The sequence below is a fragment of the Girardinichthys multiradiatus genome, chromosome 20, assembly GCF_021462225.1.
Source record: "Girardinichthys multiradiatus isolate DD_20200921_A chromosome 20, DD_fGirMul_XY1, whole genome shotgun sequence".
NCBI lineage: Eukaryota > Metazoa > Chordata > Actinopteri > Cyprinodontiformes > Goodeidae > Girardinichthys > Girardinichthys multiradiatus.
In genome coordinates, this window is record NC_061812.1 from 19005080 (window position 1) to 19031115 (window position 26036).

General features: G+C 37.9%; 1 protein-coding gene and 1 long non-coding RNA gene across 5 annotated transcripts in view; one reads left to right on the plus strand and one right to left on the minus strand.

The window, feature by feature from the left end:
* Positions 1-10659, minus strand: part of pax7a (paired box 7a) — a 57249-nt gene extending 46590 nt beyond the window's left edge. Inside the window, exons 1-4 of one of the 4 annotated variants that reach the window (XM_047348168.1) lie at positions 10109-10651; positions 8783-9018; positions 7626-7755; positions 7111-7239 (exon numbers count right to left, since the gene is read on the minus strand). In XM_047348168.1, the coding sequence (XP_047204124.1) occupies positions 7111-7239; positions 7626-7755; positions 8783-9018; positions 10109-10193 (580 nt within the window). In that variant the 5' untranslated portion in view covers positions 10194-10651. Of the gene's footprint in view, positions 1-7110; positions 7240-7610; positions 7756-8782; positions 9019-10108 lie in introns of all 4 variants that reach the window. The other 3 variants (XM_047348167.1, XM_047348170.1, XM_047348169.1) reach the window with 3 other exon arrangements.
* On the plus strand, positions 557-24148 carry LOC124857071. The gene is made up of 4 exons (XR_007035497.1): positions 557-932; positions 23586-23788; positions 23888-24005; positions 24077-24148. It is a non-coding gene; the product is annotated as an uncharacterized LOC124857071 (long non-coding RNA).
* Positions 24149-26036: the final 1888 nt, after the last annotated feature.

Sequence of the window (26036 nt, forward strand, 5' to 3'; positions counted from 1 at the left end):
AAAATAAACAAAATAAAACTAAACAAAAGAATTTATATTTCTGTCAGTTTAACCACATCAGATTGCCTAGAATCTGTACCTGTTGACACAAATTTGAAATGGACATTGTTTGAGGAAAAGAAATAGGAGCAAGGCGAGAGAAAAATCAAACTCGCGTGTGCATATGGAAAGAAGATGAAACATTTAGATTTTTCTTCTATTACTTTTAGTCGTGCAGCCCTGCGGCCACGGCACAGCCCCATAGTGAAAATTGGCGGAATAAAACACAGACAGAAATGAGAGCTGCGTTGAAGCACCCTACTGTTGTGACAGGATACCTGGAGGGCAGCGCTTCCTCTTTAATTTGTCTCGTATGGTTTGAGACCCCCAGCCAGTCATTCAATCCTCAGAGCCTCCGTAAGCCTACCGAATTTAATTCTCGATGGTGAAATTATATGCTATAATTAAATATCACATCATTTAAAAAAAAAAAAAAAAAAAAAAAAGATATAAAAAAATGCTCAGTGCACAGAGGCATCTTATCAACGTCCTCGTTGTTATCACATGAGAAGTAACATCTAAAAATGGGCCTATCTGCATTTGTGTGTGTGGGGGGGATTGCAGGCTAAACAAAAGAGGCACCTATGGGCTTACTGCTTATATTCTGATATTTTCGAGCAAGAAATGTTAACCTTGAAATAGTGCTATCTGCACCGAACAATGTGCGATCATAACCCCATAAATGAGGGGAGAAATTGAATCCTTTTAAGTTATTAAGCAGGAAAGGATTATAAACTCGTCTTTATAAATGAGCTAGAAATCCCCATGTCTTTCTCTGTACACTTTTAAATTTCCCACAAGAAGCAGCAGAGGAGAGATTGCTCCTTTTCAAGAGCCCCCCACAAGAGATGGAAAAACCATTTTTATGCCCCGATAGGAAGTCGTCCCACATGGTAAGCGCAACTTTAATTAATGGACAGCCTTGAGAGGTATCACTGTCAGCCTGGATAATGGTGACAGAGCTAGTGTTTGTGCTTCCATGAATATTTCTCATGTGATCAAAGTCAAATGCCAACACAGAGTGAATTTAAGCCTACTTCATTTTTTTTTTTCTTCGTGCTGTTGACACTTAAAGCTCCTGACACTGAAATGTCTCGCCGGGTTGGTGGGTCTACAAGCTTAAACAGTGTTATTTAAAAAAATGTATGCTCATTACTAATAAGCAGGAGGTGTCGTGTTATTGTGTAGGACGATTTGTTCGCCTTACCTTGCTCGGACCGGAAAGCAATTACTTGTATTTGATTCTGTCTTCAACTCTCACGATATGTTAAATTACAATCAATAGGAAGATATGCTAACCTATTATACGCTGCTTTTTCTGTTTTAAATCTGCTCTTCAGCACATACCTAAACGTACAAGCGAAATTTGTCAGTGTCTTATTAATCCCTACAGACTAAAAAAACATCAAAATGCCGTTGGGGTTGCTAGGTAACAACCTACCTCTTACCTAGCAACCAAAGAACTAAGCTAAGCTAACAGAAATAAAATCCTTTTGACGTGTCACTGATTATTTTTTTATATATTATTTAGCGGCTGTTGAGGTTAAATGCTAATCAGCCATCCCTTTCTAAATCTGCTCTTCTCCATGAAAGGATGAGCAAAAATAGTATTTTCAGTAGCCTACCTTCTGACTAAACGGAACCTCAGAATGCTATCCTGGTTGCTAGGGAACATCTTATGTTACCAAGATAAGATCAAGGATAAGATAACGGGAATACTAGCAAACTACTATGGATAAATATGTTCCTGATAAATCCAATTTACGCGTCACTGATTATTGTTTATATTATTTAGCTTTGAGTTAAATGCTATTCATACGTCTTATACTAAATCCACTTTTTAGCATATTACTAAAAGCATTGGCAAATTAACTAGTGTTTTGTTAGACTGACTAAAAGAACTTCAGAATGGTGCTGAGGTTGCGAGGCAACATCTTACCAGGAGCTATAAAGCTTAGCAGGAATGTTAGCAAGCTACCAATGTTTGTGGTAAATACATTTGATATATCAATAATTATTATTATTTAGCCGTTTTTAAGGTTACACGATAAGTCATCCTATTCTAAATCTACCTATTGGCATATTATTAAAGGTATAATAACACTTAATTTGTGCTTTTATCAGTCTCAGCTGATTAAGAACGCTGTCCTGGTTGCTGGGCAACATCTCACCTAGCAACCAAAAAATAAGCTAAGTTAAAGGAAATATTACCGAGCTACAGTAGCTCCTAAAGATGCTTCTGTTAAATCCATTTGATATGTCACTGATGAGGTTTTACAATTATTCAGAAATTATTTCTGGTAAATGCTAATCAGTCATCCTACTCTGCACCTATTCATCAGCATGTTATTAGAAATGTCGGCTAAGGTAATCAGTTTCTACTGACTGAAAGAATCTCAGAATGCTGTGCAGGTTTCCGGTCAATATCTTATTAGCAGCTAAAAAACAACGCAAAGCTAACAGGAATATTAGCCAGCTGAAAGGGATAAATATGTCCTTCACAAATTAATTTTGCATGCCACTGTTTTGTTTTTTTGTTTGTAGATTATTTGGAGGTTATTAAGGTGAAATTATAATTCTAATCCCCATTCCACTTCTACTCTTCAGTTTATTACTAAGGGTATAATCGAAAGTTATTCAATTTTTAATCATTCCCACCTGGCTAAAAAGAACTTCAGAATGCTGTCCAGGTTGCTAGGCAACATCTTACCAAGCAAAGAACTAGGCTATGCTAACAGCAATATTAGCCAGCTGCAATAGATAAATATGTAAATGATTAATCCATTTGACCTGCCACAGATTATTTTTTTATAGTATTTAGCGGTTGTTGAGGTTAAATGTTAATCTGTCTCCCCTGCTACTGTTCACCTGCCACTGCTTGGTCCCATCATGGAGGGAAAGGAAAAAATACAGCCAGCTTATCATCTATACCTTGCGAAATTGTAGCTTTAGCTATTTAAATCATTTTAAAAAGCAAAATGTAAAATATATTTTTGTTTTCTTGCAAGAGAAACTGAAAAAAAAAAAAAAAAAAAAACCAGCAACACAATCTACTACTTTCCAACTCGGAAACCAAAGCCACAAGGTTAAACATAAATTGCATTGTATTATTGTGTCATTAAGATTTACATTGTTCACTGTTTGTAAGCAAACACTTTTGTATGCATTTTGTTTGGCTAGTTCATGTGGTATGTATTGTTCTCAAGATTTGTTAAATAACAGCAGCCTAATACTAATAAAACAATTTAGCAATTTACAAGCCAGTAGGTCTGTATTTTTTTGCTTTTCATAAATTGTGATTATTTTGGAAGACTTTTTTAAGACGTAATAATAATAATAATAATAACAATAATAAAATCGATCGTGTCGTGTCTCTTTAGCTCCATGCCCCCTCTATAGGAAAAGCAGGCCTACCGATGTAAATTCCAGTGAAATGTGGCTTGAGTGGCTGCGGGGACAGGGGAGGTTAATCCGAGTTTAATACAGAGAAGCACAGCGCAGGGTCTGGGCTATGATGGGTATGTTATCTCTGCCCAGCATTTGGGTCTCCCTCAATTTCCACCCAGCCAAATAGCTGCGAGAAAGTGCAGATGGAGTCACTCTGAATGCCTGAGGAAAAAACGTTATTAATAGCTAAATAACTTCCCCATACTTTCACTGAATCTCTCTCACACACTGTTCCAGATGGATTTGTTTGAAGTGGTCTCTCGCTTCATTCCCCCTGTCCTTCTCATTCAGCGCGGCTTTAGACCCGAAATATGGCTACATTATATTACCATACACTTAGAGACGAGCACGAGCGAATATGTGCGTGGAAGGGGGGTGTTTTTAGTTTTTTTCAATGTGAGCAGAATTTTTTCTGTTATGTTTCTTTGTTAAGCGGGGGAAATAGTTGTGTATGAGATTTTGTCGTTTAAGGAAAAATAGGCACATAAGGACAATATTTCTATATTTCTACAAATTGCAATTTGGAAATCATTTTCCTGTAATAAAACAGACTCTTCACATGTTGTCTCCACTTTGCAAATCCAAACCAAGAGGCCTGTCTTTCTTTCTCACACCTTTGTGAAGCTTTGCCAGTTTCCCTTCTCAGTGCGCAAAAATAATCCCACCTGGCATCTGTTTAATTAGTCCGACCTGCAGGTAATCCTGCGATTTGTTGAAGTGTCCATCGCCTGTCTTCACCTTATCTGACGGTCTCACAGGATGCGTCATGTGTAGCAAATCGGTGCCGGACATCTGATACGTGTTCCCGTGATACAAAACAAAAACACGCACGCGTTTGTGCGTGGTGTAACGTGGCCCTTTGCGTCATTTTCGTAAATAGTGCATGCACCAGAATATTCCCAGACGGGTTTATTTACATGCTCTCAATTTAGCTTGTTTTGCTGAGAAAACGTGTTTGCAGGAAAATCAAACGTGTACTAATTTGTTTAGGATTTTAACTCGTTTATCAGAGCTAGATTAGTACCTAGATAAATCCGCGATGTAACCTCTGAAAAAAAAAAAAAAAACTAATGCGAAGACCTAATAAACAAACACATAGATAAATAAATAAAGTCTTAAAATCTGGATAAGTAAACCAGAAAAAAATCGTATAAATTTGGTGCCCAGGGCGAGCCACAATGAGCTCCGCTCTGAGATGAAAGTGAAAAGAAATAAAAGGCTCTATTTAATCTGCTTTAAAAACCCCTCTCCACATAAGGGCTGTGCTTCAAACTCGCAGAGTGAGGGGCTGATTGGGGATAAATACATTTCTTACCATGCCTCCGAGCTATTACACCCGGCACGAACACAGGCACCTATTCAAGCGAGCATGGTTTCCAGCGCTTTTACTCTAATAAGTATTAACATTATTAAACGCCATCCGGATGCTGCTTGTCTAAACTGCGTTACGCACTGGGTGAGTGTCTCTTTTTATAGCAGCGTAATTCGATCCCAATTTAAAACAACAAGCAGCGCTTAAAAAGCCAGACAGTGACATTATGTGGAAATTTTGCTACAAAACCAAGAAAATCCATAATAAAGCACAGAAGATGCAGTTAAAGCCCAATCCAATCAATCAGGCGCGTTGTGCGTAAAGGACCAGACTCCAGCGCTACACGCCGGTCATTTGCAGCCAGCAGGGTTTACAAGACACTGGAGATATTTGCAAGAAAATAGTGACAATTTTCTCCTAACATTAATCTGCGCTGTGACCGAAAAAAAGACCGTTTTCACGCCACATACCGATTCTTCTCCAACGGGGCCATTATATACTAAATTACAAAACTATCTAGCAGCGGGGCGTACTGAATAATTCATCTTCTTTATGCCGCTCCTTGCCCTTTGTCCAAACTTTTCTCCCTCTTTTAGCAGCTCTTTGAATGTGAATGGACGCAGGCCCATACACCCTGCTTTACGCCGCCGTGCTTTCCAGGATTTGCTTTTGTACCCCGGACTCCTCGCTTTAGAAAAGCTTCAATAGAGGGGAGGTTTTGCTCATGAAGTTCATCTTCAAGTTTGAAAAATTTGTTGGCAGTCTCCTTTCTTAAAATAAAAATATCTATTGTGATTAAAACAAAAAACATCTCTGTTATTTCGTATTATCTTAAGAAGAAGCGGTATTTACACTGCTAAAACAAACTATTAGAATTTAAGCAACAAAACTGGTGGACAAATGTGCATGAATTTTACTTATTATGTAAGTTTACAAAGAAACAGGATGTTTCAGGAATCTTGCAGAAAGTGGCAGCACTTAAAATGTATAACTTAACTCAGAGATTGGATACATTTAAACTGACTAAGGCATATGTTGTACTGACTTGCTAAAAAATGATCTATCATTGAGTGAATCTTGCAAATCTTCACAAATTGAAGTAGGGACTGTCTGGAAATTTTCAGGACATTTTATTTGGGAATGTCTCTTGCGTTATTATCATTATAAACCCCTAATAAACAGAAATTATCATTTAAAAAACAGCTGTTCTTAGAAGTTGTCTTGAAAATCCTGTTCCTGTTAGCACAGCTAAGATGTGCACTTCATTGGCTGTGACTGCCTCAGGTTTAAGAAGCTAAGCATGTTCTAGCATTAGCTCTACCGCTAAAGTAGTTAAAGTCTAATTAAAATATAAACTTCAATTCTTGCAACAGGCCTTATGACAGCTCTTATCCTTTACTGAGTTGATATGTCATTTCTTAACATGGCCCAGAAACATTTCTGCCTTCTCTGGTGGACACTGCACAGGGCAAATGAGAATAATGTCTGGCTGAACCAACACCTTCTGTTACATTTTTGTCTAATCTAATAGAGTAGGTAATGTTCAATCCACTCATTAGTGAACCTTATAAATAATATGCATTAATAAAATAATACATTTATTTGCAAAAATTTTACTCTCTTCAAAATTCTTTTTTACAGTGTATATTTTTCGCATAAGGACGTTTAAATGGCGCTCACTCCGTGCATTTTTATATTTTAATTCCCCATCTTTCAGTATAAAACGAGATCCCTCATTAGGCCTTGTTTCATTTTAACAATTCAAATGCATTACAACATGCTACAAAAACGGCGACCACAGGGGAAATGATTATCTTTCAGGGCTATTTAGAAACAAAATATCTGCCCCGCTTTCTCACACATTACTAACAGCAGAAAACAATAACATGCGCATCCATTTCCGCTTTAACTGACAGGCGGTGAAACGTCAGGCAGCTTGAAGTGGGTCAACTGTCAGCTGTCGTTTTAGATGTCCCACTGAATGAGTGAGTGAAATGAGCAAGACTGCGCCACGCAAACTAATTCTCAGCAGCTAAATACCTTCTGCCAAGGCTCTCATAAATAATTGAAGGGAGTGAACAAGTGCTGGCTCGGAGTTTAAAGCGGGAATAAATTGTCTGCGCTTAGAGCCGCAGCTCGGATGTGGGACGATTTCCCCAGAGGACGTTCAAGTAGGAAGTCAGTTTGTAAACATTTGCTTCCAGATTGCAACCCTGCAAATTTACACTAGTAATAATAATAATATTAATAATGCTAATAATAATAATGATAATAATAATAAGACATACAGTTTTAATTTGTTGTTAACTTACATTTATCACCGAGGATGCCATCGATGCTATGCTTTGTTTTCTTTTCTCCATCTTCATCCTTCTTATCACAGTCATCCTCGTCATCTTTTTTGCCAAATCGGGCCCTCAAAACGCGGCTGATGGAACTCACTAATGGCAACAAAAAGGTAAATGGGTGATTAGGCCTAAAAGCCATAACAGAACCATAATAATCCTATCAAACATTTCTCTCGCTCTCTCTCTTTCTCTCTCTCAGAAGGATACAGAAATGGCACAGGAAAAGTTTTTACATGAAGCAGCAGCGTTTCGAGAAAATATTCATTATAGGGCGCAAATGCAATAAACTGGTGGAGCACTGAAGCCACATTTCAACAGGACATATACCCATATGCAACTTTTTCTCTGTGAATTTGCTTACAGAGGCGTTTTACTATCAGTTACATGTTGAATTTAAAGTGATGTTCATTGAAGGGTGATGCTGCGGTGTTCGCTGGTAGTAAGGGAAAAAAAGTGCAGCTTACCAGATGAAGCCTCACCTGAAGGAACTGTGCTTCTGTCGCACACCCCGTCCTTCAGCAGCTTATCCCGGATCTCCCAGCTGAACATTCCCGGGTTTTCCCTCTTGTACTCTTCGATCCGCTTCTCCACGTCAGGAGTTGCCACCTGCTTTAGGTTTGAAATGTTGATGGCAAGCAAAAAACAAAAAAAAAAACAAACAAACAAAAAAAATTTGAGGAATTTTAGTTTGAAAGGTAACTGATTCAATACAGAAAATAACTCTATAAAATACAACTTTAACACATAACGTAATTTGATAAACAATACTTGAATAAAAATCAGTCCCATACATTCTGCTATAATGATCTTTATAGCACACAACATACATTTCTAGTTTTTCTAATTTTCGATTCGCCAGATTTTTTCTTTTCTCATTTATTGAAAGTATTAGAATTTGATTTATTTGTAAAAAATAAAATAAAAAACGGATTAAAATGAAACCTAAATTAAAGTATATTAAAAGCTCTATAGATAAACTATTTAAATTGAAATGCATATTATTAAGAATACTATGATATAATGCTATCTTTAGATATATCAGTAGGTTTATAGCACAAATGTACAACTTTAGTATTAATGAATTTTGCCATTCCATTTTAAAAAATATTGTTCCTTCCTTTAAGAGCTCATCTGTGTTTAAAAAGTGTGGAAAGTACCTTAATTTTTAATATATATTTTTTTTACATTTTACATCAACATTGAAGTCAAATTAAAGTAGCAGCTCTATAAAGTAAATATTTCCGATAAAAATAAAGCATGCTGAAATAAAACAGCTATTTAAATGTATTAATCGCACATATTTTGCTTTGCTGAGCATAATAGCAGGAAATTGTGCAGTTATAGTTTCTAATTTTAAACATTTTGTCTTAAAAAATATTATTTTGATATGTCCGTTGGGTTTATTAAATGCTAAAACTGATTTAACTTGTATATAAATTGAGAGAAATTTTTATGTCAATTTTTTATTTAAATGAGGCCATTATCAGTCAGTTTTAAAGGAGTATGGCGATGTAAAGGCAATTTGAATTTCAAGAGACACTGAAGTAAACCATGTTATTATTATTATTGAACGTTATAAACTTAGATGTGGTGTGCCTGCTGTGACCCACTCCCATGACCACAGACCACCACTCACCCTGGGCTTGCTGCCCCCTATGGCCCCCGGACGGATCGAGCCGGTCTCTTGGTACCGGCACAGGATTTTGGAGACGCAGCCGTGAGAAACTCGCAGTTGTCGCGAGATCACGCAGGGCCGGATGCCGTGGTGGGCCATCTCCACTATCTTGTGTCGGATGTGATTTGGCAGGGGCCTCCCGTTGATGAAGACTCCACCAAGCTGGTTCACCCTGCCCTGGCCAAGAGGAGTGGACACTGCGTTGCAACAACCAAAAACAAAAAGAAAAGTCTCAAAAACATTCACATTCAACAATACTTTATTCAATTTCAAGTAGCCTACCCATATATGGGGTTTTAATTGGACTAAATAATGCCACATTTGTTGCTTATTTCCATGCGCACGCAGTTTATGCGCATTATCATATTAACCATTTTCCAGGGAGCTTCGTGCCAAATTCATCCTGACTGGATGCATCCAATGATCCACTCCAGGATGCAATTTCACATCCGAGAGACACTAGAGAGGATGGCACTCCCCACCTTGATTATTCCTAGTCATGCTGGACAAATATTGATGTGATCCTTTGAGCCAGCTCTTTGCCGTGTGTATTATTGCCATTTCCAGCTGCGGGACCACTCGAACAAATCCCGCAGCTCGAGTCACTTGCGAGCTACGTGGTTTTTGCACATTTCAGTCCAGGGCACTTAAGCACGAAGCGGGTGTAGAATGCGGGGGAAACAGTTTCCCGCAAATACATGAAAATGCATAGCTTTTTTTTTTTTTTTTCTACTCCCCGCACACATGTACACGTTAAGTGTTATGTCTAAGGAAAAAAAGTCGTATTAAATTGCAAATTTGAACATTTAAATCTGATAGCTAAATTAATTAACAGTAATGTCATGAAAGATTCCAACATTTTTCGTGCTTTCAACAAATATTTGCATTAAAAACTATTAGAGAATAAATGTTGCATTAAAATAATATTTCCAAGGAGCAGTTAAAAATTTAAAAATATTTCTTAAATGTTGTCAGAAATACACATAAACACAGCCCGAATACACATAATTCCAATAAATCATGCTCCATTGTGAATTAGCAGCGTTTTAAAAACACCGGGTTGCATTTTCCGCAGCTATAATTCTCCCCTGACCATGACTTGAGGTTAACTTTAATCAGCCCTGACTGCGGCGCGTTTTGTTCACCCATCTTTTTAATTCCCAGCATGTCGCCGATGACAAACTGCGCTCACCGCCGCGCTGTATACAAGCTCACAAAGCGGATAGTTTTATTTTCAAACAAGCACAAGTTCAAACATCAGGCACCCAGGGCTGCCCTTCTCCTCACCTTCCAGGGGGAAGCCGGTTCGTGGGTAGTTCTGGCCTGGCGCAGGGCGCATCATCCGAGGCACTGTTCCCGGTAAAGTAGCCATCCTGTAGCTACTCAGGCAAAAAATAAAATAAAATAAAAAAATCACAGCGCTGTGAAACCTCTTTCACTCCGAAAGTCCACGTTAAAAACAGGAAAGAGAAAGAAAAAAGGGAAACGGAATGTGTTTGGAAAGATCAGAGAATATGCGCTGCCAAATCCCAAATCCCAGGCGGAGAAATTCTGGACCCTTCTTCCACCGGGGGGGAAAATAAAAGGGGTGCTCTCCTCTTGCTGAATAATTATGCCACAAATTTGGCGATTGAACCTAGCAACAGCTGAAATGAAAACCTCTACAGTGGTAAGTTTGCAAAAATTAAAAATAAACAAAAATGGAGGAGTAAGCAGTTGAATGACGGTGCGTTGTGGGAAACGCGGTGTTATTCTTCCCCCCCTGGTGTAGTTCGGGTTCGGTATAATGTCTGCCGGCTGGCTGGAAGTAGTTTAAGTGGCCAACTTTCGTGCATGTCGTAGGAGGAGACAGCGGAGCGCTCCCATAGGCTCCCTGCCCTTTCTTTTATGGATGAAAGGGAGTGGGTTTAGCCAGAAGCCCGGCGACCAATCAGAGCGTCACATTTTTACTTTTTTAATTCACTGATGCCTCTCTTAGAGGACCACATAGAAAATCTTCCATAAGATGAACACGTTGGAGAAAATTTTATAGAACATAAAACATCCAAAGTTTATAATATTTATATTCACCTTTATTTCAGACAATTTGTCCACATCATAAAAAAGAATATGGACAATTTCATATAACATTTATTTGTTTTTTATTTATCTATTTATTTATTTACAAAACTTTTACAAAAAATATATCAAACATAAAAGTCAAATAGAGCCAACGCAACGAAACAACGCAGCAAGATTAAAATTAAGTTGGAGCGTTTCATTTTTCGTTTGTTTTCAAATCTGCAGCATTTTTTTATTTTTATTTTTATTTTTTGCACTGCAACCAGGAGCCGCCCTGCCAGGCGGAGGTTAGAAGAACTGTGGCCCTTCGCTTGTTAACCTTTCAATTAGTCAAACTGCGCGCTGCATGAACATCCAAGTCCGCTCCTCTTGCTTCTGTTGTAATTGGCTACATCATTTGGATCGACCCGATATTGATGACAACAGGTCGAGTACAGAGGGCACCCTTTAAAGGTAATTGTCAAAAAATAGTAATAATAATGCGTCACAATTAAAGCTAAACAGAAGGAGAGCATATGGGTGAAGAGAGGAGGAGTGGGTGTGCGTGTGCGCTGGCTCTGTGGGCCCACCGTGCATATAAAATCGTGTGACAATTGCCGTGGAAAACACTCCTGGTGGAAGGCAATTTCACAAATAATTTTAGCAACAATTAGGGAGTGTGGAGGGGTGAAATGGCGATTTCACATGCAGATGCGCCGGTGGGAAACAGCCACCCCGCCGAACGGATCTCTGACCCTCGCTCTCCCCGCTTTTGGTCTGCTTCGCATGGGACAGAGGAGACACAAAGAGACCGCCTCAGCCTCCTGGGGAAGCGCAAAGAGCGCTGGATTAAGTCGAGCATCAATCATGTGGAAACCCAAACTGCATTTATCTTCAAGGAAAATAAACAAAAATAAAAAGCACTTATTCCACCTTTCTGGAGCTACAACAGGTATATCTTTGAAATGAGGCTCCGTATTCCCTGAAAATACCATTGGTTCAGCACCACAAGGTCTTGCCTCTGTTATCCTAATCATTACAAGCCTGATATTCATTTGCTATGCATCTGTTTATAATTACACCAAAAGGAAATTCATTAGCAGTGTGCAGAAATTTTAGATTGTGGAGAATTTAAGAGCCAGGCTGCCGAGGTTTTTTTATTTGCTAATATTTGCAAACATTTGTAGCGTCTTCTTTTATCATAACATAACGTTAATGCAAGCTTTGTCAGAGGCTGTTTGAATCATTTTACAGAGGCGTCTCAGTTGATCAGCAACTCTCCTTAAGTGTTTAAACGCTAAAACAAAACCAACAAATGCTGCTGAGTTTATATATGCAATGAATGCAGGATTTTATAACATTTCTCTTGATAGTGTCAAATGTTTAAACAAACTAAAAACAGTGAAAGCCCTGGAAGTATAGGGAGATTGCTGCAAAGTCAAACACTCGATCCATTGGACATAGATATCTTTTTACCAATTAAAATTATAAACTAAATGTGACTTCATTGTATAATAATAGGGTCAAGCTGTACTGAATGTAAATAAACTTTATTCTGTCTTTATAATTGTATTGACTTGAATTAATTTTATTCTACATTTTTAAATAACTGGACTTGTTTGTGTTGCCTCACGCGCCTTGAGATGGCATTTGTCGTTAACTGGTGCTATATAAATAAACTAAATAAATTCTGCCTCAAAGTGGTGAATTCTGAAAACATCAGCTTGCAAAAGATAGTCAAGTGATAAAACTGCTTAGGGAATTTATAATATTTGGTGACAAACGAGCCAACAGAACCAGAAACTGGTGTTCATCTGTCCTGATCTGCTCTTCCTCAAAATACACTTTTTTTGTTTTGTTTTAGGGAACAGCTTTTTAGGCAAACTCAGAGCCAAAATGTGTGTGTGTTCACTAGCGGTCGATGATCACAAATTACACCAAGAAAAGTGACTAAAAGTCTTCCAATAAGGTTTCTGTGTTGCCTATTTTGCAAATGACAATTCGTCCTTGTTTCACTGTTTTAGGTTTTTTTCAAAAAAACATTTCTGCATGATTCACCTCAATGTCTGGTTCATATAAGCAACCCCGTCACTAAAGTTTCCTCTCAGCTACAGCAAACAGAAAAAAACAAAGCTTCCTCTCCAACATGATAATGTCTTCAATCTTATCTTGATCAGGACCGCTTTTCAAACACTTCCCTGCTTAGCCTCTCATTATTTGTGTTATGGCAATTACACAAAGTTTCTTTCTTGCTTGTAGGTGAACATCCCCTCCTCCTCGCCTGCTTTTTTATTTCACTATAGATTTTTCTTCATGCATAATTTTAGTTTTTCACTTGGAGGAGCAGAGAAGAGAAAACACCTTTGATTAGAGGCATTACCAGTTTGGGCTTTTATCTTTCTTGGAGAAGAACCACAGCATGTTAAGTATATTAAACTATATATGTTAAAAAGTTTTAAAGTTTTAGTTAGTTTTTGTTTTTTGCACTGGATATAATCCAAAAAAAAACCTTTTTGACCCATAGGCTTTTAGTAATTTAAATGCATTTTAAAAGAAGAGGACTGAAAGGAAAATGTATTAGATTCAAAAGATTAACTGAACGTTTAAGCTTATAATATTTATTTTTCTGCTCTTTATATTATATTATACAAGCAGACACTCTCAGAAATCTTAAGATTTTATTTCCATGTTATGTTCATTTTGTTCTTTGTTAAAAATAACAAATGCATCTAAAACCCAAAAGTCAGAACTCTGGAAAATCTGTCTGCTGCCTTTTACTCCAGCGTTGGTTGTTCTAAAAATGTTTCATGCAAACTCATTTAAAACAGATGCAACCATGATAAACTGCAGCCCAAAGTTTTCAAGACCTTGTTCCAAGCATGAAGACCAAAAATAGTAGCCATATTTTGCCTTCATCCTGCATACTCGAAACAAAGACCACAACTGTGAAGGATCGTTCACGCTGTTTCAGCAGTGACAAAGTCTGCGCTTCCGCCAAAGACTTGTTAACTTGTTGAGACATTTTCACATCTGCTCAGAATTATCCGAATGTGTAATCACCTCCTTATGGGGTATTATTTTTCTTTTATCCCATCGCACAGCAAGCGCATGAAATGGTCTCTTAGGAGGAGACTAGTGTAAAGCCTTACTATGTGTTGTGTAAGTGTAATTTAAGAAAGCTGATTAGAGATATTCATCACATTATGTGTGGCACAGGGAGGAGCTCTGGTAAGGCGTGCAGGGCCTAACAAGGTGATGATTGGTTAATAAGGAGAACAGGGATTTAGGAATTCCTCAATAAATTCAGAAAAAGAAACAGGTACAGGTTACTGATTTGGAAAAAAAAAATACATTTGATATGCCTACAACCACAATTACTCAGAGTCTTGATAATCAGGGAGAAGCAACTCCCGTTGAGATGTAAGAGATTTAGGCAATAGAAAACAGAATATAAAACATTCTTCTGAAAACAAAAAAAAAACACAACATTTTAATCTCTTCAGGCCTGTAGAAAAGTCCCGAATAAACAGACAAGGGAAAACAAGCCAGTTATAAGAGAACAACATACATTCTTTCATCAAGAAACCACGACTGACTTTACTATGATCCAGTCTGCATGGTCCCAGGGTAACTTGTGAAATAGGCATGAAAAATAATCACTGTACATTTGCAGATGGAACCAAAATGTGTATATATTACCTTTTCAGGTACTGCATGGGTTTTTTTCCAGGCCTGCACCATATTAATGCTAAGAAAAAATTGATCCGTACCCAACATTAAGAAAACAGACAAAAATGATTTATTGTGGTGAAAGGGTCAGTTTTAAGATTTGCCAAGAACTGTCCTTAAATATAGGGAAGATTATGCAAAAACTGAACATTTTGGCCAACATGCATGTGCAGTTACATGTGTTTTGGAAAATGGTTATCATGTACTTAACCTTGTTCTTACACTCTGATTTATAAATGTAGAGTCCTTGTTTCTTGAAGCAGCTGTAAGAGTATATTGTTTTTATGTCTATGTTTCTGAACCGCGCAAATTTGTCAAATCAGTGTCATACTGAAGTATAAAAAAGCCCGTGTTTCTTTTGTCTCGGATGTCTGAGTAGATTTAAGTTTAAGATTTAAAAAAAAGATTTATCAAAACTCACCACTGACATGTCATTTTTTTTTTTTTTCTATCTATGATAGCAGATATGTTTCCTTTACAACTTATATCCAAATTATTGCTATTTTTATTATGTCTTATCATTGAAAGTAGATCTATTGTAGTTCGAAGTGCCTCACAAAAGTATTCATATCCTTTGAACCTTTTAATATTTTGTTACACAACAACAAATTTTAGTGTATTGTCATTCATTTGTTTTCACTATTTTACATCGTGCATTGTTACAAAGAATAGTGTATGATTGTGAAGGAGGATAATGATACATCATTTCAATTTTAATTACAAATAAAATATAAAAACTGTTGTGTGTATTTGTTTATTTTAATATTTGTTTTTTGGGCGGATGTCTCTTCAAGCTTTGCACAACAGAGAAATAATTTCCTTCTTAGTCTTCTTTTAAAATAACTCAAGCTCAGTCAGACTCTCATCACCAATTGTCATTTGAAATCTGGGCTGGACTTTGACTGGGCCATTCTAATACATAAAGATACTTTGATCTAAACCATTCCATCATAGCTCTATGTATGTTTTGTGTTGTTATCCTGCTGGAAGATGAACCTCCACAATAATCTGACGCTTTTCTTCAGCCTCTAGCAGATTTTCTTTCAGGATATCTCTGTGCTCAGCTCATTCATCTTCCAATCAACTCTGACCAGCCTCCTTGTCTGTGCTGAAGAAACGCATCCCCACAGCATGATGCTGTCATCACCTTGACTAACCCTGGCGATGGTGGGTTCAGTGTGACGTACAGTGTTGGTTTTCCTCCGCACACAGTATTTTGAGATGCAGAACTAAAAGTTCAGTTTTGGCCTCATTTCTTCCTCCACATGTTTGCTTTGACTTTCTTACAACGATGGTGTTATTCTTTTAATTTTAGTTTGTAGAATGTACAACTAGCAGGCATCTTGTCAACAGATTCCCCTACCTGAACTGTGGATTTCTGCAGAACCTCCAAAGTTACCATATGCTTCTTGGCTGCCTCTGTTTCTCTTTATTCTTATCCCTGACCTGTCTGCTGTGCTCCTTGGTCTTCATGATGCTGTTTGTTTACTAATGTTTGCTAACAAACCACAGAGGCCTTCACAGAACATTTGTATTTATACAGAGATTAAATTAAAAAGTAGACTTTATGTACTAATTAGGTGACTACTGAAGGCAATTGGTTGCACAACATTTTGTTTAGGAGTTTTAGAGCAAAGAGGACTGAATAGAAATGCATACAATGCCTTTTAGGCCATATTTTTATTTTGTTAACAAATTTGAAAACCATGTAACATTTTCCATTAGTAACCATTATGTTCTTGTTATGGTCTATCACATAAAACTGCATTAAAGCACATAAAGGTCTGCAGTTGTAATTTGACAAAACAAGTTAAAAGGGTATTCATAGTTTTAAAAGGCACTATAAGTCAAAATGGATAGTGGATACTGCTTTAGACATGTACACCACATTGCATTGGAGAGGAGAGGATAAACAACATTAATTTGACATACAAGTATGCCTCTGTTACGAGTTACAAATGGCAGTTATGAGTTGTGTAAAAACCTCTAACTCAAACAGGAGATCAGACACAGCCACAGAGCGATTTGACAAGGGAAGCTCTCCCTGTAAGGCTGGACACGTATGTGTGAGACAGAACAGGCAGTAAAACCTTGGCAAGAAGCAAAAAACAGCATTATGTTTGGCAAACTTTTAAAACGTGACAGTAAATGTTGGTCCTTTGTTGCAGCAGCATCCGCCAAAATAAGTTTTGCAGGTGGCATCATAAAAACAGAAAGGGTGGGGGTGTTTCAGCTGGATGGGAGCAGGTGGGTACAGAGGTGGAAGCACGGTGGCTGAAGTTTGATTTGCGTCAGAACGGGTGACATCTCGTCGCTGCTCATTAAAGTGTGAATTCTGTTTATCCTGAGTAACACCTTTTCCTGGCAGCAGACGGCAAAAACCCGTGACCTGACGCGGCAGATTGAGAGGATTGACAATTCAAACCTGGCCTCACGAAGGAAGAGTGGAAGGAGACAGCAGATCGTCCACTGCGTGGAGACAAACCATTTAGAGTCTGCAAATGAGAGCAGGCTCACGTTTTGAAGCAACAGGGAATTAAAAAGGAAAAACACAAAGCACATGATTGAGTGTTTCGGAAAGTGCAACAGTTTCTTCTTTATTTCACTGAAGCAAAATGCAGGGAAGCGTGTTGTCTGGATGTTCCCCGAGGCTCTTATCACCCCGCAGCAGGGTTCACCTGCCCTCTTCCGTTTAACGCCGAAAGAGCTCTCCTTTCTGCTCCTCTGTCATGTGAAATCACACTTACTCTCCAAAAACACCACTTTATTTCTCACTTGTTTACATAGGGATGATGTTAGAGTTTTAATGCGAAGCCTGCTCATCTGAGTTGCACGTAAACAAGGTACCATATCATAGCCAACCGCTGATTTTATGTCTTTGATGATTTGCTTCAGACCGGCTCATACACGTTGAGATAATGCAACATCTTAAATGGGGCATAACTTGTCATGGCCGCCTACAATGTCCCTAAGATATGGCTGTTATGGGTTTAGTGTCAGTATCCTTGGAGACTGGCATTTTTTACAGTTACACACTTAAAAAAAACAATCTGCATGTTGCTACTGGGTGTTGCATGAACACCTAAAGATCACAGATGAGCAGATTTCCCTGAAGCGTGCGTGAGACTAAATCAGTCAACTAGCATTTTGGAAAAAATTATCTTCGATGATATCCGTTACTAGCCTCAAAATCCCTTCAAAGCTTTGACTAGAACACACCACAAGGGTTTTTCTAGTGATTACAATGTTTGCTGGTCTAATTAAACTAAACGTATTTGTCAAATTGAAGCTTCCAGATGAAACCTCATATTTACTTAAACTGTATAAAAAGACACATAACCTTTTTTTTGTCTGACATTAAATTAGACAAAACTTTTTCTCTTTTAGCTCAGTTTGGATTAGCTAAATTATTTCTATTTGCTAGATGCCAAATGGATGAGAGAAGAATAATTTTTCTTAAAGATTTTTAAAAACGTTCATCAAACTCAGTAGTTAACATACATTTCCTTAATATTTGATAAAATTGCCTTTCAAACGTTACGACCAGGGGTCACATGTTCTGCATATTCTTGTCACAATAGCTTGCCGGAACTTTGGTCCATTCCACAAGACAGAACTGGTGGAAAATCCAGTTTGTAGGCCGCCTGGCTTGCACAAATGTTTCAGCTCTGCCAACCATTTTCTGTGGGGCTAACATCAGGGCTTTGTGATGGCCACTCCAAAAGATTGACTTTTTGTCCTTAAGCCACATTGTAACTAAGTTAGTGCTATTCTTAAGGTAAAGGTCCACTTGGATGACCCATTTACATCTAGGTTTTGGCTTCTTGGCTGAAGCCTTTTGATGTTGCTTTAATATTTAAACATATTGTCCATTACACATGATATCATCTATTTTATGAAATACACCAGTTCTTCCTGCAGCAAAACACTCAGACTACAAGATGTTGCAGGCCTGTACCTCACAGTTGGGATGGCCTGTAATCGTCCCCTTTTTCCTCTAAACGTAGTGTTGGTCATTATGACCAAACACTTGAATTTTAGTTTCCTCAGACCACATGGCATGTCTTCAGAAATTATGGTCCATGACTTTACAGGATTTATTACCAGCTTCAGCCAGCATCTTTTCAATGTATTTTACTTTTGTTCTGGGGCAGATGCACACATTTTGCACCAAAACTGGTTGATATCTTGCACCCTGAATCACGTCGCCTTCCTAAACTCAGTGATGGCTGGACATACCCATGGTATTTATACTTGCATATTATTGTTTAAACAGACTGTGACAGAATGTGATACCTTCAGGTATGTGTAAATTGTACCCAAGGTTTAAATTTGACTTTTGGCAGTCCACATTCCTCTTCCTAATATATTGACTGATTTTTCTTTTTTTTTCTATGATGTCACACAAGGAAGATGTTTGTTTGAGGTGTAGCCTTAAAATACATCCACAGGTGTGCCACCAGTTTACTAAAATATTGTTAAATAACCTACCCGAAGCTTGTTTATCTATGCATTCATCAGGAAATAATTAAATCTAATTTTAATTTAATATTTTGTTTTAGCTGTGTTTGAGCTCTGTCCACATAAGTAGAACAAAGAGTACCCGGGAAACCATCTTAAGCAAGCAGAAGCTTTAAACTGTAACGATAATGGCAGCTTTGAAACCACTTCTTTCGACAACAACGCGGCACAAATACACTCAGACCTTTGGTTGAGTTGAATGTAAAGGAATACTATGAGTTGCTGGCATGATTTCATAACAGTGGCCAGTGTTACAATCCATTTTACACGACCAGAAATGCTCTCTTAGTGTGTGTGAGAGTCGGTGCGTGTGGCATGTGATAGGACCAAATGCTTGGGTATCACGCTCTGATGTGCATGCCAAATCCGCTTGTCCTCTCACACAACCTACCAGTGTGGCTCTGCCATTTCGGCTCTGCCAGCGGAGGTCTGGGGAGAGCGGCGGCATAGGAAGCAGGTCGCAACCTCTCATAGCAGAAATCACACAGCGGTGTGCTGGCACAATATCACCAAATGTGACCCATAACTGGCTGAGGTGGCCCAGCTGTTTTTTGACTGCTGTTAATTAGTTTATAATCTCCCCTGGACGGTGAATGTCAGAGTTTTGACAGATTTTCTCTTATTCTGTAGGATTTAAAAAAAAAATACTGAACTAAATTTTAATGAAGCTTAAGTATAATGTGTAATGAACAAAGTCTATTTATTTCCTTCTGTTTAATAACCTTTTTAAAGCTCTTTGTATTACAACTGAGTGTATGAAAGTGCACTGTAAAGTTTGATTGATTGATGTGTGTGGTTATTTATTAATTTTGTTTTTTATTGTATTCATTTGGACAAATAACCCTTGCCTTGTAAAACTATTCCTACCCCTTTAAACTGTTCTATATTTTCTCACATTACAGCCACAGACCTTAGTGTATTTTACTGGCATTTTCAAAATCAGACAAAGGATAGCATTATTTTGAAGTGGAAAAAAACTCTTAGATCACTTCCAAATCATTTCATTTCCCAGCATTACATGAATTTGTGCTCCACTCTCTTTATTCTGATACCCCTAAATTAAAATCAGTGCAACCAACTGCCAACTATTAGTCGTGCCACAAATCTGGCCATTTTGGGAGGATAGCAAGATTAAAGCCATTGTTGAAAGAAAGCCACAGGAAGTCGATTTTACAGTCTGGAAAAAGATGCTCTGGTCAGATGACCCAAACATGAACATTTTGCCCAACATGTAAAACGCTATATGTGATGGGCAACTAAGACTGTGCATTATCCTGAACACACCAGAAACATGGTGGTGGCAGCATGCTGTAGGAGTGCTTCCTTTAACAGGGAGCCAATTAAATGGCTGTCCATACAACAAACCTGTTAAAGGTTGCAAAAGACAAGCGCCTGGAGTGGAGGTTCACCTTCCAGCAGGTCAACAACCCCAAACACACAAGCCAGTTGAAGTCTAAACATGAATCCAGTTTATAATATCTGGCAACACTTCAAAAATGATGTTCAGAAATTCTGTATTCACATCTGGAAAGCTTTTAGAGAGATATCCCAAAATAAGTGCAGCTGTAATAGCAGTGAAGGCTGGTTTTATAAAGTATTGAATCAATCAAACCAAACTTTCAGTTCTTTCCACTTCACATTAATGCACTACTTTGTGTTGCTCTGGCACATATAAACCAAATAAAACACATTAACGTTTGTGATTGTAATATTGTCACGATGTGGTTTTGGATCGGACCAAAGTGCAGACAAGAGCTCGGCAGGATCATCTTTGTAATTCAAAGATTTATTTACCAGGTCAAAAACGTAGCAAAATCACTGCACGTTTCCCAAGGCAAGTCGTGGCAAAAAACAAAGCATAATCATGGACGAGAACGAGGTGTGACGAGCACAAGGTACCAGCAACGAACAAAGACACAAAACCAACGTATATACTGTGAGATAACAAAGGCAGATAATCAACGGAACAGGTGCGACAAGGAGGCAGGGAAGCAGAAGGAACAGGTGAAACAAATACAAAGACTGAGCATGGGCAAAGTAACTAATAAACAGAAACACAGACCAAGCAAACCTATAGACAAAGATAAATAATCAAATGGGGAATAAGAAAACTAGAATAATCATGACTAAAGTAAACAGAGAAACTAGAGGGAACATAGGAACAACAATAACAACCTAAGAACAAACAAATAACCCATAAAGAAAACCTGAATACAAAAGTAAACAAACCTAACCACACTGACTGAATTAACTGGAAAGGAAACAGAAAATAAACTAGTAAACAAGAAGAGTGCAAAGGAACAAATAATAAAACACAATTAAACACAAAGATACTAAAGAGAAATAAAACTAGAGAATCCAGGGAAAACCAAGAACTATAATAATTACAATAATAATAATAATATACCATACCAAGTAATAAGAAAATTACCATAAAAGAACTTAATGAGAGAGGAGAACAACAAAACACCAGGAGGCAGTAGAGGGAGCAAAACAAACTAATAAACTTAATAGAAACATCTGGACAAAATAAACCATCACAAGAAACCATAAAACAAAGTCCAAAATGTCACTCCGTGACAAATAAACCACAAAAGGTTAATGCGGAATGAACACTTTCGTATGGAACTCAATGAAAAATAAAAAACAAATTTCAACATAGATCTGAATCACGTTCTCTTAAAACTATACCCATAGCTTGGATGGAGGACTCTGCCCCGTTGAATGTATTTGAATTGAAATGCGGACTGAATGAGAGTTAAAATGAAGCACTATTGCAGTTTCAAAATCAAAATGATTTGTTTAGGGTTAAACTACTTTTTAAACATATATAATATGTATTCCTAAATATTCTATAAAAATATATAATATAATTTAAATTAGACATCAGTGGGATCACGACAGGAGTATTCTATGTTGCATCTGTGCATTTCGTTTCAGATAACTATCACAGAACCCCTCCATTTTGCAGATTTGCCCCATGCTTTTTCCCTCATCCAAGTCAAATAGCGGTATTATTTTCTTTGTTTTGGTAAAAGACAAACATTGATCATAGGTGAAGAAATTGTGATTAATATAATCGTTAAGCAAATATTAAAAATACCAGATTTCAAATATAAAATCCACCAAGGTTTTATACCAACTAGTTTTGTCAAGATTTTTTAAGTCAAATTTGAACCAAAAATTGCCTCTTAGTTTTTATTTGTTCTTTATTTAATATTCATTAAAATATGAATATTTAGAATATTTAGAATATAATAGTTGAATGTGCATTTGAATTTCTGCATTTGAAAGTGAACTAAATGGCTTCTTAAGAACACAAAATAGTAATTATGTTTTCTGTGCCTTGTGAACTTTGTTTTTACAAACATCACAAGACACAGTTTATTAGTCGTTTTGCGTTAGCTCCTATTTTCAGTGTCGTTGGAGATCAAGATCTCCAAAGAAAGTGGGAAAGCGTAGTTTACAACCCTGTTATGACAATTTCACCATGAAGTCACATACAACTATACACTAGGCTTTGCTTTAGTGAAGTTTAATTTTGGGCTTTTCGTGGCTTTAAGTTCAACATGAAATGATTAATCATAGCTGGGGCAATCCGTGTGACACATTGTTTGGTATATATATACATATAATTTTATGGAGGTCCTTTAATATTGGGAAATTCACTATAAATAGAAGTAAATTCAAAAAACTTTAGTGCTTTTTTTGGTGGTGACAATTAAACACATGCCTTCCATTTACAAAGAACACAGAGCATCATTGGCTCAATCGGTGGCTCCAAGAGTTGACAAATCTCCGAAAAAAATAGAAGAAAAACAGAAAAAGAAAAAGTCTCTTTGTTAATGAAGATAAAAGTAATGGGTCCATTTGGCATGCTATCAAAATTAGTCTCACCACCACCATCTGAAAGATCCTTCTAGAAAAGGCAGATCACTTGACCCCCCATCTGTGACCGAATCCCATCGTCCCATTAGGTGCTCTCTGCAACCATAACATCTATCTCTCCTCATGCTGAACACAGATGCTTAAAAAAGAAGTGGACATCACAAAGAGCTGACAGTGTAGAAGTCACACGGCGCCTGTGATTGAAAAGGTCCATTATTCAGACTAACCAAGCTCAAGAATCCTATGAATATGCTGGTCCTTTCAAAAACAAACTTAAAACAACATAAAGTTACCATGTGGCTCAGACGTTCTGGAGTTTAAAATGCCATCCTTGATATGAAGTTAAAGGCATCCTTTCTTGATGCATATCATGAAAGGATCTAAGGTTTCCAACATAAAAGTAGTCATAATTTCTTTGTTCTGATAAAACACATTTATTTCATGAAAGCAAAAACATAGAAGTAAAAAATGTTGGAAGATGCTGGAAAATTGGTTGCTGCATCTACCAACATCTAATTTCTTTCTAGATTTTCTGCAATAATTATCTGATAATTTTAAGAAAAGTAACTTTCTCTTTTTCATGCAGAGAAATTGTCTCGGGGCATCTCTTGTTGGCTCATCACAGGGTCCACACATTTCCAAGAATTATTTCCAGTATTGCATGTCAGGATTTGAATCTTCTCCCAGTGAGCATGTGGGTTTCTTAAGAACACTCACATGACTTCATCCCACATTTTAAAAAAACACGCAACTGATTTGAAAAGACATCACTGGTGCGACTGTAGAAAGGTAAAGTCTGTACAGTATTTACTAGCTGGTAAACTCTTCCTAAGTTGTGTGCTTAGCTTCCTCATCCTCCCTCTTCTCTGCTGGGTTGGGGCTTCACAGGCTGCAGCTGCACATCTGAGTCTGATCATCTCAGCATGCTGGCTCTATAAGAGGTCCCACAGAGCTGCACATGCAAGTCCCCACAACTCCTCCAAGAGCTCCTTCTACTTACCATCAAGTGAGATCTGATCTCGTTACTTTTATTTTAACCAAATAAATACAATTTAACCAGATTCTCTTCTTGTACAGATGTCTCCTGAAACAGAAAAAGGACATCAGCAGAAGCAATAGAACCTCAGATATATATTTATTTGTTTGTACAATAAATATTTTGTCATGGTGTGACATTTTGGACTTTGGTTTTGGTGTCTTGTGAGGGTTTATTTTGTCTAGATGTTTCTATTTTGGTTTTTGCATCATGTTTAATTGTTTCTTTTCCTCCCTCTAACATCTCCTTGTGTGTATTGTGTTCCTCTAACTCTTAGTTCCTTTTGTTGTTGCTTTCTTATTATTTTTTGTCAGTCAGTCAGTCATTTTCTACCGCTTATTCCATAGTGGGTCGCGGGGGAGCTGGTGCCTATCTCCAGCAGTCTATTGGCAAGAGGCAGGGTACACCCTGGACAGGTCGCCAGTCCATCGCAGGGCAACACACAAACAACCATGCACACACTCATTCATACACCTAAGGGCAATTTAGAGTGACCAATTAACCTAACTGGCATGTCTTTGGACTGTGGGAGGAAGCCGGAGTACCCGGTGAGAACCCACGCATGCACGGGGAGAACATGCAAACTCCATGCAGAAAGACCCCCGGCCGGGCATTGAATTATTATTTTTATTTTTATTATTATTATTATTATTATTATTATTATTCACCCTTGGATTCTTATTTAGTATCTCTGTGTTAAGTTATGGTAAGTTATTTATTCTTATTCCAGCTTTAGTTATGGTTTACGTTTGTTTAATTTGTAATTTAGATTTTCATGGGCTCTTGTTTATTTCTTAGGTTATTGTTTTTTTTTTCTATGTTTCCCTCTAGTTTCTCTGTTTACTTTAGTTCATAGTTATTCTAGTTCTTTATTTCCTGCTCTGCTTTATGCTCTTGCTTAGTTTGTGTTTTCTGTCTGTTTATTCCTTTCACTCTTCCTCAGCCTTTGTATTTGTTTCACCTGTTCCTTCTGCTTCCCTGCCTCCTTGTCACACCTGTTCTCAGTTCCCTTGATTACCTGCCTTTGTCTTTCCCCAGTATATTAGTTGGTTTGGTGTCTCTGTTCATCGCTGGTTCCTCCTGTTCTCTACCCATGTACAGGGGTTGGACAATGAAACTGAAACACCTGGTTTTAGACCACAATAATTTATTAGTATGGTGTAGGGTCTCCTTTTGTGGCCAATACAGCATCAATTCGTCTTGGGAATGACATATACAAGTGCTGCACAGTGGTCAGAGGGATTTTAAGCCATTCTTCTGGCAGGATAGTGGCCAGGTCACTACGTGATACTGGTGGAAGAAAACGTTTCCTGACTCGTTCCTCCAAAACACCCCAAAGTGTCTCAATAATATTTAGATCTGGTGACTGTGCAGGCCATGGAAGATGTTCAACTTCACTTTCATGTTCATCAAACCAATCTTTCACCAGTCTTGCTGTGTGTATTGGTGCATTGTCATCCTGATACACGGCACCGCCTTCAGGATACAACGTTTGAACCATCTAGCACAAGTATTGGGCCAAGGGAATGCCATGATATGGCAGCCCAAACCATTACTGATCCACCCCCATGCTTCACTCTGGGCATGCAACAGTCTGGGTGGTATGCTTCTTTGGGGCTTCTCCACACCGTAACTCTCCCGGATGTGGGGAAAACAGTAAAGGTGGACTCATCAGAGAACAATACATGTTTCACATTGTCCACAGCCCAAGATTTGCGCTCCTTGCACCATTGAAACCGACGTTTGGCATTGGCATGAGTGACCAAAGGTTTGGCTATAGCAGCCCGGCCGTGTATATTGACCCTGTGGAGCTCCTGACGGACAGTTCTGGTGGAAACAGGAGAGTTGAGGTGCACATTTAATTCTGCTGTGATTTGGGCAGCCGTGGTTTTATGTTTTTTGGATACAATCCGGGTTAGCACCCGAATATCCCTTTCAGACAGCTTCCTCTTGCGTCCACAGTTAATCCTGTTGGATGTGGTTGGTCCTTCTTGGTGGTAT